Genomic DNA, 19,296 nt, shown 5'->3' on the forward strand with positions numbered 1-19,296 from the left:
GCGTCAGGAAGGTTAGAAAAAGTCCTCCAAGGTCACCAAGTCCAACACCACCATGTCAACCAAACCCTATCACCAAGTGCCACATCTACTGCTTTTTGGAGCACTTCCAGGGATGCTGACTCCACCTGGGAAGCTTTTTCTGGGGTTAACCACTCTGTCAGTGAAGAATTTTTTCCTGCTGCCCAACCTCAACCTGCCCTGGTGCAACTGGAAGCTGTTAAATTGCAGGATTTTGCTGGTGCGGCCGCTGCAAACTCTTCTTCCACCAGAGCTCTCCGTGACAGCCAGACTGGGTGCAGCACGTGTGTGTCCCCATTCCCTCCCTGGAATAATTGGTGTTCCCTTGTTTAACACCTAGTGAGAAGGTCAATTAACTACTTGCAAAGTGCTTTGAGAAAATAAATTGGACTTCAGCACGGAGAGGCTGATTATTAGGGGCTGGTGATTAGCTGGGTTTGGGATTGTTTGCTCTGAAGCCACTGCACTGATTTTGCCCAAAGCCTTCTGTAAACAAGCTGTTTCTTGACATTAAGAAGCTTTTCCTACTTAAGACTGATTATAGGTTTGAAGCCTAACAGCTCTTAGGTACACTTTTTGTTTTAAATGATTACAACTTTCTGCAGTCAAATATTCGCTTTCGCCAAAAGAAAGCCTCTTCCTTTTGAGAAATGTGGCCACAGCTGAGAACATGGTTTAAAAAAAAACCCCAACAAACCCAGAAGAGGTAGCTAGGAAAAAGAGAGGCTTTTTTTGTTAGAGATAATTTTTTAATCTAGACTCTTAGCTTGAGGTGGTGTTGATACAGGTGAGATAATTAAGCTTTACCCCACCAGGCAGGGCTGTTTGAAGAAGCATTAATGCAGGTGCAATGACACATGCATTGGGAGGAATGAGCTGGCAGCAAAGTTACCTTGACTTTGGATCTTGAGAATTCTGGGAAGGGAGCTGAGGACAGGGCCCAGCCCCAGGTTTTTGCTGAAAGGTGAATCAAGACCTTGTTAAACATCACATTTTGAACAGGGAGCGTGGGCGGAGCTACATTACCAGGAATTCAGGTAGTTTCCATGGATGTTAATGCAGAGCAGAAGCTGATGCTGCCTCTTGCAAACGAGTCATTTGAGAAGCATCAGGAGGCAGTTTGGGACAAAAGTCCCATTGCTGGCCAGCAGGAATTTTAGTGGAAACGTGAATTTCGCGGCACCCCTGGCTGACTGCAGCTCACTGACTGATTACAAGTGATGCCTTTCCCTCGGCAGCGATCTGAAAAATAAATCCTCCGTCCTATCCTGCATCCCTTGACAAACCCTGGCATAACTAATAACGCTGTCATGGCTCTCAGTGTTCCCATTTCTCTGGGTTACCAGGCTGTTGAGATGATGTGCTCTGTTTGCTCATATCTAAGATTGCGTGGCTTAGCTGTGCCAACCCTTGATTCATGATAAGGGCTGAGCCATCAGTCTTTGTCAGGCAGAGGCTGGAGTCTTGCTTGGGATTATGGATGGCTGCTTGAGGCACGTGTGGGTCTCCACAACTGGGTCTAAACCTTGAAGGAGGCAGAAGTTTCTCACATCTATGGAATGCTAATTCCTGCTCCTCTCTGCTTGGGGTGTTGGCAGCATCAGCTCCCAGCACGGAGGTCCGGGAGAGCTCAGCAGCTCAGGATGTGGGGCTTTTATTAAATTAAAACAAACCCTCCAGCAGGTGGTCTGTAATGTAAAGCTACCTCCAGTGCTGATGTCTGATCTCATTGGGGACACACAGGGAATCAGCTCTGAGTGTCCCTTCCCCAGCCACCTCTTGGGCTGACTTGGTGGCCGGGGAGGATTTGCAGCCCTGCCTCTGCTAAGATGAACTTTGGCCGGTTTCAAAGAAGCACTTTGTCACAAATCATCAAGAGTCCACACTGGAACACTGGGGAGAGTGTTGTATGCAAGGATGAAAAGCTGAATTATCCTGCTGTAAAGTGAAATGGGGAAAAAAAGAAGCAGTAACAATGGCACAGGGGATGTTTGCCTGGATTGTGTGTGTCTCAAGGAAAGGCGAGTTTAACCTGCTGTAATGCAGGGTCACTTCCCGTTAGCAAAACCCCCTGAAGGGAAAGAGGGGGAAATGTAAAAAGATACTTTACAGTAAAACAATATACTTATTTTACTCTAAGATCAAGGATTCTTTTTTTTTAAAAAAAATTCTTTTTTTAAAAAAAAAAGCGTTTGAAACCTACCCTTGGTTTTACAGGATATTTTTAACTCCTCCAATATCATATGGTTTTCACTGAGTCATTATTTAAAAATTGAGCTGTTGTCATCTTTCTTGCACAGGGCAGAAATGACCCTTCTCCAGATGTAATTATGGTTTTGTTCCTTAAATTTGCTTCTATAAGCAGCTGAACTTCTACAACTACCATCTATACTGGCTGGATTTTATTAATGGAGTCATTCTGCTTTCTGTTTCTTTGAGTTTTGCTCTCCCATATCTCCCAAAGCATTACACTTGCATGTCTTTGTTCATTAGTTTTAAAGCCTTTCCTCAGCTGGGATAATAGAAAAAACATCTATTTCTGGTCATCCAGTTGCAATTCTGGCTATTCTCAGTGGGGCATATATATTTCAAGTTGGGTTGGTGGAGGGATTTAGATATACAATTCCAGATAGTCTTAATGAGAGTAACAGTCCTAATTCCCCACACAGAATATTAAAAACGGGCTCAGGGTGTGTGCTGTGATCTTACCTTTAAGTACCTTAGCCTTGTTCTTGGTTTTTTTTTTTTTTCTATTCCTAAATATCATTTGCATCTGTGTTCGTTAAAGTAACTGAGAGCTGCTTTGAGGATGAGGGAGTTGATTTTCAGAGCCCCTGTCTGGTTTGCTTTGCTCCGCTTTCCCGGGGATTGGCTGCACCTGGGTGCACCTTTGGAAGGGAAAGGTTAATTCCAAAGGGGGCTGGAAGAAAGAATTCAGCAAATTGACTCTGTTATTATTCTGATTGCCTTCAGTGTTAGACAAGAACAAGACGCACCTTTTTTATTGCCTTAATTAACTACCACCAAAAAAAAAATCCCCACCATACTGTGAATCTAATAAGGATTAAGATTTAGTTAGAATATTAGAACCAGATCCACAAGGAAGACACTTTTCATGCAGGAAGGACGTGTTGATTTTATTCCTGAATTTCATCAGGAATCGTGGGGGTTTTTTTAATTCTTTCTCAAGGCAACCTTTTATCATAAAACGCTAAGAAGCATCCATCCCCTTTGTCTAATTTTAGGCCCCATTCTTAGTTTCGTTCATGCATTTCTTTCCCTTCTCTCCCAGTCCACATCTTCACAGGCATCTCCCAGACCTTGGGAGGATGCCACTGGTGGTGTTTCTTTTAGCAGGGAAGTGGTGCAGAGAGAAGGGAAAGGTTTTCTCCATTTGCTCAACGTGTAAGAAATTTCCTGGAGCTTAATTGTCCATTCTTGAAGGTTGCTGTACTTACACTTGGAAGCCAATATCCATGGAGAGAGCTAGTCTGGTAGTTAGGAGCAAATGGAGTGTGAATACTCCAGGCAGCTCTTCTTTCTTGCGTTCAGATCAATATTGTGAGCTAGAGAGGAGAGATGTGACTTGGAGCTTTCTCCTTCCCTCACTCTGGCCTCCACCCTTTTCCCTTACAGCCCATTTTTGACCCCCTTGATGACTCCTGCTGATTTTGGGGAGCCCAGCAGCAGCAAAATGTCCCCTCCTGGGGACACAGCATTGGCTTGAGCAATTTGACAGTGAAGCTGTTTGGCTTCACAACACACATTTGCTGCACAGACCATTTCTTGATATGAAGGCAAATTATCTCCCGCTGTGATGCTGCCATGGATGAGCAGAAACTCTTTCCTCCTTTCCTCTTTCTTCTCCTCTCTGTTTACTGCTGGCCAGTAAACTATTTTAATTTAAAAGGTGATTTAATGAGATAATCTGTTTTCCATTCAGGTCCTTCCTGTGGCTTAGCTCCCTTGTTTTTTTTCCCCCCTCTGTCCATCTGATTTCTTGGCTGCCTGAGTGAAAGGACTTCCTCCCCTGCTGCTCTGCAGTTACTCAGTGCTACCTGCTGCTTTCTTCATCTTCTCCTACCCCACTGCTTGTTCCTGCCTCCTCCCACAGCCACCCTTTGAGTCCATGACCCCATTCATCTGTCCCGGTGTTTTTTCCCCCCTCTCCCTGTGCCATAGGACATTTTTGTGTGACTGCAGGGATGGGATTGGTCAGGGAATGAGGGAACAGGTCCCTGGATTTGCATGAGCTCTGAGGGGATGCACGGAATTGAGTCTGAGTCCAGTTTTCTCGGGAACATTTGCATCAAAACTATTTCCATCCGAGAAAAGAGCTTGGTTGTGGCAAAAGATAAGGGAAATATTTGCAATGTGTGAAAAGCACAGAGAAAAAGAAGTTCTGTCAGAGAGCAGGTGAGTTTGGATGCTGCCTCAGAATTTGGGAATTCTGTGCTCACCTCCTTGCTTTGACCAGATTTTCTGTAAGGCTGGGAAATTGCTTTGGATGGGGTTCATCTCAATGAATTTAATTAAAACCAAGATTTGTGGGGGTTTTTTCTGTTTGTGTTGATCTTCAGGGATCCCTCACTAGAAGACCCCCCCTAAGGAGCTGACTCCTTCTCCCTGTATGGGCAGTTACAGAAAGGAGCTGAAGATGTTATGGTTGGAGTCGATGATCTCAGAGGGCTTTGCCAACCTAAACAATTCTGTGATTCCGTGCTCCAAGCTCTGACCTACAGGGAAAGGGAAAAACAGTAAATGCTGTATCCTAATGCCTCTGATTTCCTCAGAAACACCGGATAGTCAAAAAGAGACATGAGCCAGTCAGGTCGCTAAAATGCATAAGAGATTATCATTCTGTGAAAAAGAATATTTCTTATCTATTGTGAGTGGATTAAGGATTGGGAGAGTGAACTGAAAACTTCCCGCACGGCAGGATCTGATTTTAGTGAGTGACTTTGAGATAAGGAAGTGTCAAACACAGAATCACAGAAGCACAGAATCATTTAGGTTGGAAAAAACCCTTCACGATCATCGAGTCCAACCACCACCCCAGCACTGCCAAGCCCATCATTGACCCATGTCCCCCAAGTGCCACATCCACAAATTCTTTACATCCCTGCAGTGCCATTTCACCCTTTGTCATGAATTGGCTCAAAGGAGAAAAACATTTCTAGTCTTCACTCTGTCCTCAACCAAGACATGGGAAAGAGTCAGCAGAGAAAGAATTGTGCTAAATCTGCATTTATAAAAGACAAGAAGAAAAATGAAGGAATCTTTACAAGGGCCTGGAGTGGCAGGACAAGGGGGAATGGCTTCCCACTGCCAGAGGGCAGGGATAGATGGGATTTTGGGAAGGAATTGTTCCCTGGGAGGGTGGGGAGGCGCTGGCACAGGGTGCCCAGAGCAGCTGTGGCTGCCCTTGGATCCCTGGAAGTGCCCAAGGCCAGGCTGGACGGGGCTTGGAGCAGCCTGGGACAGTGGAAGGTGCCCCTGCCCATGGTAGTGGTGCCACAGGATGGGCTTTAAGATAAAATTCAATTGGAAGTATTTCAGGATTATAGGATTTGAAATTGTTTAAACCTCATCAAAATCATTGTTATTGATTCAGTGGTGGCTGTGATGAAAACCAAGGCTAACAAGTTTTGGGATCAGGGTTTTAACCCCTCTCCAGTGGAGTGGTTGCCTCAGAAGCATCTCCCATCACCAACATTTCCAGTGCCCCGCTCTGGCTCTGTGCAAAGTCACAGCAGGAACCACCTGGACCCGAAAGGTCCAACTTGTACAACCATTTGCCATGAAAGTTTCTGATGAGAAGAGCATTGCTCAGCCCCTACAACTTCAGGATCCTGCAATGTCAATAAAAATTACATGGATTAGAGGGCTGAGGAAAAAAAAAAAAAAAGAAATAAAAATTCCCATGTTGTAGGATCTGGGATTGTTTTTCTGTTTTTCACAGGAACACCAATGCTGTTGGGAAGCAGGAAGAGGAACAGCACAACAGCCCCTGGCTCCCTTCCAGATGCAGCCTCCAGAGAAACCACTGCTGCTGCTACTGATGGCTCATCCAACCGGGCAGATCCCTCCAAAGACACCTCCAAAGCCAAAGAGATCCAAGCACAGGGTGTCCTGAAACCAAAAATGCCTGTCTCTAACAGCGTGTGCAACATGAAGGCGTCATCGAGAGTCCTCGGGGAAGAAAATGTTCACGGGCAAAAGCAGCTCCTAAAAAGTAAGGTACAAATCCTACTGTGGTTGTCAGGAATATGGTTTCAATAATAAGATGAGATCAGTCCCAAAGAAAAAAAAAAAAAAAAAAGTGAAATAATGGAAAGTCAGGCCATTTTTGTCCAGCTTTAAGTGCTGAGCGTGAGTCATCTGGTGAGAGATCAATCAGCTGATCTGACTGTATACATTGCTATGGTTAATAGAAAACAAGATTAAAATGACCAAGATAGGCTGAGATTCCCAAGAAAATCTTGAAAAAGCATCAAAATTGCAAAGTCAAGCAGCCCCAGCCTAACCAAGCAGTACCAGTAGTGAGGTTACATTTACAACCTTGTTCTGATATCTTTCTTTCACTCCTTCGACCTTTTTTTTTGACACAACAATCTGAACTATGATTATTAACAAGATTTCAGCGTGTAAAACATAATTTCCTTGGGTTCAGCAGTGTCTGGGATGTCTTACTTCCAACATTTATTCTCACAGCTAAAATGCAGATGACACCAGCAGCTGTGTTCACGCACCAGGTATTTCTGCAGAAGACATCTGAGAATAATTTGGGTTTAGTATCAATATGTTTGTGAGAAACTTATTCCTTTAAAATGTTGTAATGATCATAGAAGCTTTTTCTCTTACGGCTGTTTCTTCTGAAGAGAATTTTTTGTAGGCAGGTAGGCAAAATTTGGCATAAAGCCACTGAATGTCACACGTTTAGAAGCCTAAATGCTGTATTCAGTGCCTGAAGTTAAATCATGGCATTCCCCTAACTGGAAGCGACTTTGTTTTACAAAAGCAAAGCATCCACTGAGATCTGGCAAAGTCCCACTTAATCCACACCTCTGTAAACCTGGCTTAGGGAGGAATTTAATTTCATGTTCACAAGTTTCAAGGTTTATTCCAAAATGTTGGTGAGAACTGTGTCAGGGAGGAAATACATCTCAGGCTTTTGTAAGGCAAATGTACCCAACACAGATCTTTTTAATATGTTCTTTAAGTAGAATATAATATGTACAATATGTCATAAAGAGGAAAATATTTTAAGTTTATTGTAACCAAAAATTGAAATGAAACAGTAACGGGCTTTATTCCCAGATATTTAGTTCTAGAAATCAAATTATTTGGCAAGGAAGGAGCACTCCAGTGTGACTTTTCAAATAGTTAATATGGAGCCCTTCCGAAGTTCCTCTGTTATTTTGGATTCGTTTTTGTCCTCTGAATGAGAATCTCATCTTTGAGCACACAGCCTCTTTTGGTCCTAATTTGTGCAAGGAGTATCAGTCAGTGAGCGTTAAAACTAAATTATAAGCATAGAAAATAATCTCTTTTTCTCATTGTGAATTGACAGCTTTCATAATAATGCCCCATAATGCACAATAACCTTTTGCTGATTATTTTTTTTTTAAGGAGTCTTTCCACTGGCTAATGGATCTGCAGGAATGACAGAAAGCAAACTGGATTAAAAACAAAGGAAAAAAACCAAACCAGTGGTGCTGATGAAAGACTCAGTGTGGTGGAAGGGAAATGATTTCTGGTCAAAGCCCATTTGGTATTTTCTGCAATAAATTGCAATGAACTCCAACTGCAGGTCACAGCAAGATATCCCTGGCTTTCCATGGCACAAACTTCGGGAAGCACCAGCAAAGAGAGCCGAGTGTCCGAGAGATTTAATTGTGATTTCCTTCCATGTGAGGTCTGGATAATGTGAGAGACACTCTGGGTGTCACGGGGCAGCCACCATTAGATCTGATCTCTTCTGCCTAATGAGGCCTATTAATAACAGCCTGGCTTTCTTATTTCAGGAATCGCCCTCTCTGTCTAATGAGGTGGAGAACCCAATAAAAAATTAGCCATGCACTCCTAATGAACTTTTAAATCTCTCCAAGGTGATTACAAATTCCCTGGTTCGAGAGACAGAACAAAGGAGCTCGAGGCACAGGAGGAGCAGGAGTGGCGCAGGAGGGTGACACTGTCCAGGGTGACACTGTCCATGGTGACACTGCCCAGGGCCCGCTCTGCAGCTGTGACCCGGGAGAAAAACCTGCTCACCTGGCCAGAATCCAGCTCCCAGCTGGAGGAAACTCCAGCAGCCCCGTGGACACTGAGGGTAAATCATCTCTTTTTTTCCTTTTCCCCTTTTTTCCTGCTTATTTTTCTTTTTCCCCCCCTTTTCCCCCATGCATGGTGTTTGCTTCCTGGGAACTTGTAAAGGGCAGAAGTTCGCATTCCTCGGTTTTTCCCTTTCCAGTGAAGTTTTGGCAGTTTGTATCTACTGCCAAAACTTGCTTGGTTGCCAAGGCTCCCCATTTTGAGCTGCAGCTGCTGTTCCTGTGGGGGAAATTGTAAAGAGTTTGGGAATTTACAAATTCCCAGTTTTCCAAGTGCCTGGCACTTCCAGCACCAGCTGTAAGTGTGGACATGGCCCAGGTTGGTACCAGGCTCCAGCAGCACATGGATTTTCCTGCCTTTTCCTCCAGCACATGTTACAGACCCATCTCTACTCCTTTCCTCTGTCCTAAAAACATTCCTAAATGTTGAAGCAGTTTTGACTGGGAAGTGTTTTCTCTCTGGATCAGTCATGGAGAGATCTGACAATCTAAATAAACAGGAAAGCTTGTGAACTGTCAGTGACGAGTTGCTTCGGTGGTGGGGTGAGAAAAGGAAACAGGCAAAACATCAAGAACTTGAGTTTGGATGTAAAAATATGTAATTTAAAACGTAGAAATGTATAAACTTGACAGGACAAGGGGGAATGGCTTCCCATTGCCAGAGGGCAGGGATAGAGGGGATATTGGGAAGGAATTACTCCCTGAGAGGGTGGGGAGAGGCTGGGATAGAATTTCCAGATTTTCTGTGGCTGCCCCTGGATCCCTGGCAGTGCCCAAGGCCAGGTTGGACATTGGGGCTGGAGCAGCCTGGGACAGTGGAAGATGTCCCTGCCCATGGCAGGGGATGGGATGAGCTTTAAAGTCCTTTCCAACCCAAACCCAAACTCACTTTCATCACTGTGACAATCTCTTACTGAACTCAGCCCTACACCCATTGCACTTTTTCCTTCCTTTGAATGACGTGAGAATAAAGCAGCTTCTCTGTTTGCTGTAGGAAGCCCTGGAGCTCCACAACCCTCAGTTCATCTCCCGCTCCCAGAAGAGGCTGAAGAGGCTGGAGCTCATGGTGCAGCTGAGGAGGGCCCAGCAGAAGGAGGCTCCTCCAGGCACCCCCCGAGCACTGGCTCGAAAGCTCTCCACGTCCACCCCCACCAAGAAGAAGCAATTCACCATCCCCGACCCTCTCAGCGGTGAGTTGTGACCAGCAGCAGGTCCCCTGGCTGCCTTGGGAATCCTGGATGGAATTTTGTCCTGGTTTGGAAAGACAGGTGTCTGCTAAGGGAGGCTGGAGCCTCTCTTGGAATGGAGAATGCAAACCCCCTCCCTCTGAATTATTATAATTTTGAAATTAAAGGGCTCTCAGGCAAAGATATGGGAATAGGAATAACAATTCTTTATTAGGAAAATTAAAAAAAAAAAAAAAAAAGTAATAGCACAAAAAAAGGAAACAAATGAGTCAGAACACAACCTGACCCCCTGTTGGTCAGGGCGTTGGGAGCAGTCCCATCACGTCCTCCTGCAGTGACAGCTGTGGTTCTGTTGGAGCAGAGATGATCCTGTAGAAGGGTGAAGTTTCCCTCTGAAGGTCCAGTGGTGTTGAGATGGGTCTGGTCTCCCTCTGGGAATCCAGTGGAATCCAGTGGTGTTCTGAATCTCAGGTTTTACCCAGGTGGGAATGCTGGGCTCCTCCCCCAGGGTGGAGCCTCTCCCCATGGGATGATGGGATTGTGTCAGCCCTGCAGTGAGCCTGGATGGCCCATGGACAGCAGATATCCCCTGGAGGAAAGAGGGGTCCTGGAAGGGATAAAGAATACTGCCTCGCCTGGTTTAACCGCTGATAACAGAATACATACTTTTGCAAATTAAATCTTGCATAAATTAATTTAATTAAGATTAAATCTTGCATTGCAACCTAAGACAAATCTCCATATTAAATTTGGGAAGAAACATGAGAGCTGCGATTCCTGGTTCACTCTCCAGCACCTGTCCAGATGCTCCTGGCAGAAATTCCCAGTTATGGATTAGTGGGGATGAGGAGTTTCCTGTGCTTTGTGGCAGCTGGGAGAGAGCTCCCTGGGGACTTTTTTTCACTGTCACTTGCTGCTGGTTGTGGGGGTGATGGCAATAAATGACATTTCATCTGCTCCCAGCTCACAGAATGATAAGTTTGGGGACAGAGGTGACAGCAGGGAGGCAGGTGGGATTTGGGAAAGGAGCCCCAGCTCCAGCTGTGGATTTGTCACTTCTCTCAGAAATCCCAGAGCTGGAGAGAGCTCTGCTCTGCCCAGTCCTGCTAAATCAAGGCATCCCAACTCTGTGATTTCCTGTTTGAAGCTGATTAGGTTGTGGGAAACAGCCTCAACCCCCAGTGAGGAAACCCTTCCCTCCCTCACAGCCCATACAGCACCTCTGTAAATGTTATCTAAGCTCAAGATGTGAAACAAATTGCTTTTCTTTTTCTTTTCTTTTCCTTTTTTTTTTTTTTTAATTGCCATCTGGGTGCTAATTAATTCAGTTGACTAAAGAACAAAGATTTATTTGATTGACTGGCATTCCTCTCTACATCTTGGTTTTAAATCTGTGGCTGCTTGAAGATACATTATTCTACTGAAAAGTAAATTAATTGAAAAGATTAAACAAACTAACAAAGACACCTGGAGGATGCAGGAAAGGGAATATTTGATGTCCTCAACCCAGGGAAACACAAACAGGTTTTCGGCTCCCCGGGGAACGAGGGTGGGTGCCGGAGAGGTGGGTGCAGCCCCATTTCAGGGCTCCTGGAGATTCCTGGAGAATTCCAACTTCCAGTGGTCTGTCCTACATCAGGAACCTACTGGGTTTTTATAGGGAGAGCTAAATAAACCTAGGGAAACACAGCACAAAGGATGAATTCTATCTTAAAGACTCAATAGAATTAATTCACCGTTTCCATTATCCGAGTTAATTTACCTGGAATCAGATCTCTCAGGGCTGTGCAGTGTGAGGACTCAGCCAGCTCTGCAGAGTTTGTCATCAAACCAGGAGTTTGTCGTCTGTTTTAGAAGAAGTGGGAAAAATCTCCCACTTCTGGCTGATCATCTTTGAAAATCCCCCACTCCACTCTGCAAATAATTTATGAAACAAAATATGAAAGGCTGAACCCATTTCTCCTTAAATTACAATGAAATTTTAATCTTTATGCTTGTTTAATGAGTAATAAAATCATAATATTGAAATATATTCATTAATTATCAAAGTTAACGACTATTTCCATTTTTTAGTGGGTGGTTATTAAAGGTAAATTTGTCTAGAGAGAATCTTTGGTTTCTGTAACTCGTCTGCCTTCGTGCAGCCGTGTGTGGTTTTCTGTTTGTGAGACCTTAATATTTTTATAACAACAGAAGTGTCATGTGTCTGTTATTGAAGCAGAACTGGAGTTAAAGCTGGAAATCCAAGATCCCTGGATAAAGCACAGCCCTGCAGGCTGCACTACAGAGGGCTCTGCCACATTGCTGAGGATATTTGACGTGCTCTGAGCCCTGGCAATTGGTATTTTAGGATTTGTCCCGGTGGATGCAACAGGATTGGTGTCATCAGTGAGACCCAGAGTGGGGAATTTTTTTTTCCTAGAAGGGGCACTGGATGTCTCTGTGCTTCTGATGTCTCTGCTGATGACAGACCCGTTGCTGATGGTTTCATTTATAGGGAATCTCCCAGCAAATCTCTTAGTGGGGAAAGAGTCCTGCATCCCCAGAAAGCTTTGGCCTAGGCAAAGTCTTCATGGAATGGTTTGGGTGGGAAAAAAACCCTTTAAAATAATTTCATTCCACCCCCTGCCGTGGGCAGAGACACCTTCCACTATCCCAGGTGGCTCCAAGCCCTGTCCAACCTGGCCTGTGGGATTCAGGGGCAGCCACAGCTTCTCTGTTCTCTTAAGAAACCTCTGCCAAATGCAGACATTCCCGCCCACAGCTTTCCTGGTTTGGGGAATCAGGCTGCTCCTTCACAGCAACACCCCCTGGAACAACATTGGGAATTGGAGGGTAAAAGGATGACCTGGAAACGTGCTTAAGCATTCAGGCTTGTATTGATGGCACCTCTGGGCTCCAGGCTGTGATCTTGTGGTTGTTTCTTGATTATTTCCTTCCTTTCTTGGTTTTCTTTTTCTCTTTCCTGATGTCCTACAATTTGTGGAGCTGAAGCTCTTTACAGCTCTGAGGTTTCCACGGCTCACTGCCAGCACACCCTCACACGTTTTTCCAGAGGTCTTTCCCCAAGAGCAGGCTGGTTGATGGGTTTAATTTCCACTGACCCTGCCGGAGTGACCCCAGGATGGATTAGAGCCCGTCTGAGGCGGGCAGCAGGAGCAGGTCATGCGGCGCACTTGGCTCAAGCACTGACCGTGACAGCAATTATCCGACTCATTTTCCACCTCGAGAGGACATTCCCTGCCCTGTTCCCTGTGTGCCCACACAGGAGGGTGGCCCAGGATGGGGAGAGGTGGGTGCCTGCTTTTATTCAGCTGGAAATGGGGCCTAAACTGCATCCCAAAGGTGTTTTGAGGAGTTTGCTGCGCTTATCTCTCTCGGAAATAAGTTTGGTACCTGTCCTTCTCTCTGGTCTTGCAACTTTTATTCCAATGAAATAACTTCCACCCAGAGCAAAGACCTGCAGAGGTTTTTCTCTCTCCCAGAGAGATTATTCTATCAGCCTAAAACATCTTTATTGGTAACATGAAATTATTGACTAGTCGGGTTTCCCCCGTGTTTTGACAGTGTTGTTACGACTTCAGTTTCTTGTAAGAGAAAGAAATAATTGGCATTCAACATCATTTCCATATAAATGCCAACATCTGTGCAGTTCCCATTCACCTTCCCATCCTCAAAACCCCGAGATGTTTGCCAGTCTTTAATTGTCCTTCACGAGCGGGGCTTTACCAAAGGCTGAATGTAATCTCAGGAAAAGGAAAATGTTTATCCTGCACGAGATTTGATCGTCACGAGAGCTCTTTGAAGGCACAGAACCTGCAAATCCCAGACAGCCTTTGTGCTGGCTAATGGGGACTGCTAAATTTTGAGCGTGCTAATTAGTCCAAGACAGACAACTCTGCTGTTGACTGTGTCGAACAAATTAGAGATCCCACTGTGATGAGCTGAATAGAAACAATGTTCAAATAACTGCATTTAAATCTCCAAAACCGTAATGTAATTACTGCAGTGACAGGACTACCAGCTGTTTATAGGCCTTTAAATCTGCATAATGAACAGCCCTGTGATCTTGGTGTGCACAGGCATTTTCGGAGGTTTAACGCCGTTTCTCGGGCACGTTTGGGGTTTTTTCCCCACCTTCCCTTTTCCTGTCCTTTGAGGGGGAGGTTGTTCTTTGGAATTGGCCGTGGAAGTTGAAGGTTGCCCTTCAACCTCACCTGGATTCTCATCCAAAGCCTCGACCTTTAGTGATACCTTGGAAACAATTTATATCCCCTCAGTCGTGCTTCTAAACCTTCCCCAAAAGTTTGTTTTTGGAGGAGCCTGGAGGGTGAGTAAAAGAGCAGTTAAATTAGAGATCCACCACCAGCAGTGCTTTGCTTTTCACACACCCTCAAAGGCACGTTTTAGCTCCCACCCAACTTTGAGAATTCACATTCATGTCAGAAGAAAACGTATCCATATTATGTATATGTTGATAAAATTTGCCACTGTTTTCCTCTTTTAAGTGCTCCAGTGATTTAGTGCTAAATAGGAAGTCAGGGGCTGGCTCCAACACAATCATTTTATCTGTTCTCTGTCTAAATATTTACTCACTTGCCAAGCAGGAGAGTTACTCATCCTCTTGGAGGTGCAGTTTAGCATTAATTAAAATGTATTACAGGGACGACCCATTTACATTCATTTACGGCTTGTTTTAGTGGAGATGTGAGACCACTTGTAAAAGCCAGAAACTCAGGAGTTTCTCACGGTGTGAATAAAACACCAACGAGGTGATTCAGTCCTCTCTGTCTGCGGCTTCATTTAACTGTGGTGCATTCCCGGCCACGCTGAAGGTCTGCTCTGAAATCCCTTTTTTTCCCCCTCACAACTGCTGTCTCCAAAAGTCACCCAAGGCTGTGAAATCTGATAAGGAGTTTTGATAAGGAACGGCTAAAACACAATTTGGAAGCCTGTCAGCTTGGGGAATTGTCTACCTCATGGCCCATTTGATCTTTGCTTGCCAGGAAAGACCTTTAATTCAGGTCTCCACGATGAGCTGGGCAGGTTATTTCAGCTCTGAGTGTTTGCTGCCCTTCCCCTTTGAAACGCGCTTTCTTCTCAGTGTCGAGGATTAACAACTATTTAAATGCACACAGGACTTTTGTTTTCTCATTTCTACCAATTTGTTAATTTATTTCTCATTTAACTTTTGAATCCTAATCCTACAATCCGTCAAGGATCAGCCGTGATGTTTGCGTGTGGTATTTTTTTCTCTTCAATAACAAGCTGGGAGATGCTGCAGGAATGTTTGGCCATGAGAATTAACCTCGTGGCTCCACAAAGGGCATTTTTATAATCGAGGTGGATTTGTTATTTTCTTGGAGGATTTTCCCCCAGAGTCTCTTTTGAATCCATCCCTTGCACAGCCACACCTCTCCCTCCAGAGCAGTGATGGGTCTGATGCCCTTCTGTGCCAGCAGGAAAGGATTATTCTGGAGTACCAGCACCTGCACAGCTCCCAGCCTCTGTGGTGCTTCCCAGAAATTGAAAATAGAGGCCACCCTGACTGAGGGACTTGCAGGAAAAACACATTTTATCACTTCGTCACGCTGTATGTGGAATGGGAAGTGGGTCTGTAAACCCCTGGATGGGTTTTTCCTGTTCTGATGGCTACACGCAAAGGTCTGGAATGTTAATGTGTCATCATGCCCCATTCCTGGGGGAGTTCAAAGGCAGGTTGGACGGGGCTTGGAGCAACCTGGGATAGTGGAAGGTGTCCCTGGGTCACAGACAATGTGCTCCCTGCTCTTTCAGAGTTGTTTGGACAGCAGCAGCATCCAAGTGTTTATTCCTTTTAAGTGAATCAACACGTAAAGGAGCATTAGAACACTAATAAATAAAAGACAAATGATGTTTTCCTAGCAAATCGAGCATGTGGCTTGTGTGTACCGAAGATTTAACAAGGATGATTAAGTGTAGACAACTGCTGAGTGGGGAAAAGTCAGTCCTGAGGCAGAGGAGACTTCAGAGCCTCTCTCCTTGCCCAGTTTGTGCTTTGGAAACTGCGCCAGATCAGAGCTGAATCCGCCGCAGAACTCCCTTGGATTTTTGATTGGAAGGATGGAGCATCTCTGCTATGAGGAATGGCTGAGAGATTTGGGATTGTTCAGCCTGGAAAAGGGTCCAGAGACCTCAGAGACCCTGCCAGGGCCTGAAGGGGCTCCAGGAGAGCTGGAGAGGGGCTGGGGACAAGGGATGGAGGGACAGGACACAGGGAATGGGTCTAAGCTGAAAGTGGGGAGATTTAGATGGATTTTGGGAAGGAATTGTTCCCTTTGAGGGAGGGGAGGCCCTTGCACAGGGTGGCCAGAGCAGCTGTGGCTGGCCCTGGATCCCTGGCAGTGTCCGAGGCCAGATTGGACATTGGAGCTTGGAGCAGCCTGGGACAGTGGAAGGTGTCCCTGCCCTGGCAGGGGTGGAATGGGATGAGTTTTGTGGTCCCTTCCAACCCAAACCATTCTGTGATTCCATGGATTTTACCCAGACATACAACAGTAATCTCATTTATTTCCTGGCTTCCCACCTTGTACAAACAGCCTCCCTTCCCATTCAGGACCCATTTTTGCAAGGAAGGTGTTAAAACCACCTGTCCCTGAGAACCACCAATTTCTGCTCAGATCAGAAATTATTTTCCTGTATCCGGGGAAATGCTGATTGGAATGATCACAGATCTCTTCATACTTGATCAGGAAGGAGAAATGTGATTTTCCTCCTTCTAAAGCTCAGATAATTATCCACAGCCCTGCAAAACAGGTGTAAATTGAATCAGAAATAACTGTGCCAGGGCAGGTTCCTGACACGCTGAGGAGGCAGCCAGGGTGAAACTGCCTGCAGGAGCCTGTGAGGGAGATTTGGAGAGATTTGGAGATTTGGAGATTTGGATCTGGCTTTCAGCCTTCAAAACTTTAACCAGAAATGGAAAATTGGGGCTCCATGGTATATGGCATTTGGGATTTCACTAAAAGCAGATCCCTCCAGTACTAACTTTATTTTCTCTCTGCCAGATAACCTCTTCAAACCAAAGGAAAGAGTCATTCCCGAGAAGGAGATGCACATGAGATCTAAAAGGTACAAATCCCTCTGGTTTAGACTTGCCCGTGGATTATTTTTTTTTCCTGCTGTATCAGCTCAGATTTGGGCAGCCCTGCCCTTTCAACACCCCTTTTCCAGCAGGTTCTGACAGAATGAGGCACTCATGGCACGAAAACCAAATCTTCAGCAGGTGCCTCATGTTGAACACCCAAGAATGGAAGCAGTGAGGTCACTTTGGATTTCCCCCCCCGATTATGGCCCAGAGGATGGGAATGACAGCAAATGATGAGGAAAGTGGTGTCTGATCTTTAACTGCATTGCACTTCATGAAGGGAAGCTGCAAAAGCCACTGTGAGAATCCATCCCTGTTTTCAGATGTGTCCCGTTCCTCTTCTCAAAAATAAAACCCCCAGCCAAAACAGGCTGCTTCAAGAACTTGGAATTGCAAAATATTATGAGGAGAACCCACAAATAAACAGGCTTTGTGCTCGTGCAAAACCAGGGCCGTCCAGATTTCTCTTCTAAATCCTGGGAATTTTATCACTGATTTTAATGGGAAAATAAAAATCAGAAGTCACCTTTTTAATGGCAACTCCTGATATTTTTAGAATGGAAAGATTGTGTTGCCCTTGGTAAAAAGCGTTCCTAATGACAATGAAGAAATGTAAACAGTTTGCAGACTTATAAGGAAGGTTTTCTTATATTTTAGAAAATTATTTGAAAATGTTTGCTTGATATTAATTGCGGCAAAAATACAAAAAAAAAAAAAAAAAAGTTTTGCCCAGAGTCCAATTTGAATTTCATTTCTAGAAGTGGAATCCAACTTCACTGAGCTCCTTAGAAGCTACTGCATTGAAATCACCTGATCCCATCTCTTCCTTTACTTTTTTTTATTCCAAAATCAGCACTTTCAACAAGATTTGAAACCTGCCAGATTTGGTATCAAACCATGATTGTTAATAATTCATCATTCCCGTGCCATAAATCAAATTCAAGTACTTAGAGGTGCCCATTGCAAGCGTTGCACGGAAGGCAAACACTCCCTACAGGAAAAAATTAATTATTTGCGGGCCCCGGGGATGACATGATCTCCTCTTTCCGAATTCCCGACAGGATTTATGACAACTTACCTGAGGTGAAAAAGAAGCAAGAAGAGAAACAGAAGCGGATCATCATCCAGAGTAACAGGCTGCGTGTGGAGATGTTTAAAAAGGTGAGGATTTCCTGGTAATTCTGGAGCAAATGGAGCCAGTAAATTTGTAGTCCGGGATGCCAACTCCTGTATCAGTAAAGATTTCTATCACCTCATGGATTTTATGGTATTCTAAAACACTTTTTCTTTTTTTTTTTTTTTTTTTTTCCTAGCAATTACTGGACCAGCTCCTTCACAGAAACACGGAGTGACAAAGGAGTCTCTTGCCCATCATCCTAATTGGATCTTGAATGCCTTTGACTGCTAGATAAGCCATAAAATTAACTCTTATCTCAATTACCTGGAGGTATTTTTCTTATCTTTGGCTCTTTGTGTAAAGAAAGATCATTTATGTTTCAATTGAAATTTTAAGGCAACGTTCAAGTAATCAAAAACAGCCTAAAAGGGAGCACAGCTGTTCCAGAGCATCACCTTTTGGTCATTTTACCCACAGGAAATCATTTTAAGAATTTTTAATGCAAATACTGAATTACAGGGGTATTATTTATCTTAATCTTTTTTTTTTTTTTTAAAGTACACTTCTCTGTAGCAATAACCCAGTGTTTATAAGATGTGGAAAACTTATTTCTCTGAAGCATTTTTATTAATTGATTTCCTGTGAGTTAAATCCTTGAAGAAAACTGTTATTTGTTATGTTTAGGAACCAGTTGAAACAGCATTACCACATCATCAGAGCCACAGCAGTTTCACATTAATACTTAACATTCCAAAAGGGACCAATATTTCAGCTTTCTGAGGAACTCCATTCCTGTTCATAGAGTCAAACTACCTAGCAAGCTCTCCTATTAAAAAAAAAAAAAACAAACCGATATTTAAATATTTGTTTATAACACTTTTTCACGTTTTTTTTCATTGTCTCATACGTTTTACTCCACTTCTATGAGCACAAAAAGTCTTTCTAGAAATGGCAGATGAAGGAGTGGTGCCAAGAAGGATGTTTGCATCAAAACTTGCAGAACTCAAACCAGCTGTCATGTTTCCCTCCAAAAAAATATTTCAATCTTTATTTGTACATGTTGGAAGTAAAAGCAAGCGGCTCACGAAGCAACGGAGTTTATTTATGGAATAAAGCATGAGGATAATATTGATCCAAGAGCTGTGTTTTTATTTGGTGCTGTTAAATATAACACGATTATGGAAACTGCCTGAGAAGTCGTGCCTTTGTACCCACAAAATCCCATGTGGGAAAAAAAAACAACCCACTGCCCCTAAAAATCACGGCAAGTGTTAAATTCTGCTGCGCAAAGTTCGAGTTGGGATTTGAAGGAGGCTGGAATTTGGCCTTTGATGGTTCTGCTTTGTTTTCCTAATCCAGCCTGAGATGTAAGGTCAGGATTTTTTGGAAGAGGCATGTTTGTGAGCCACTGGGATAACCTCCAGCTGGGTGACCTGTGCTGGACACGGGGACCTGGGGATATTTTGTGCTCTGTTTCTGTTGGATTGTTTTGCCTTTTTGTGTTGCACCTTCCCA

General features: G+C 44.2%; 1 protein-coding gene across 1 annotated transcript in view; it reads left to right on the forward strand.

Moving 5' to 3' along the window:
• The window catches only part of CUNH10orf90 (chromosome unknown C10orf90 homolog), a 58,720-nt gene extending 39,807 nt beyond the window's left edge, over nucleotides 1-18,913 (forward strand). Inside the window, exons 4-9 of the mRNA XM_066190726.1 lie at nucleotides 5,981-6,253; nucleotides 8,130-8,350; nucleotides 9,346-9,541; nucleotides 16,585-16,648; nucleotides 17,726-17,825; nucleotides 17,978-18,913. Coding sequence (XP_066046823.1) covers nucleotides 5,981-6,253; nucleotides 8,130-8,350; nucleotides 9,346-9,541; nucleotides 16,585-16,648; nucleotides 17,726-17,825; nucleotides 17,978-18,016 — 893 coding nt within the window. The 3' untranslated portion in view covers nucleotides 18,017-18,913. The remainder of the gene's footprint in view (nucleotides 1-5,980; nucleotides 6,254-8,129; nucleotides 8,351-9,345; nucleotides 9,542-16,584; nucleotides 16,649-17,725; nucleotides 17,826-17,977) is intronic.
• Nucleotides 18,914-19,296: the final 383 nt, after the last annotated feature.

The sequence above is a fragment of the Chamaea fasciata genome, unplaced genomic scaffold (genome assembly GCF_029207755.1).
Source record: "Chamaea fasciata isolate MVZ Bird 193981 ecotype frontalis unplaced genomic scaffold, bChaFas1.0.hap1 SCAF_9, whole genome shotgun sequence".
Taxonomy (NCBI): Eukaryota; Metazoa; Chordata; class Aves; order Passeriformes; family Sylviidae; genus Chamaea; species Chamaea fasciata.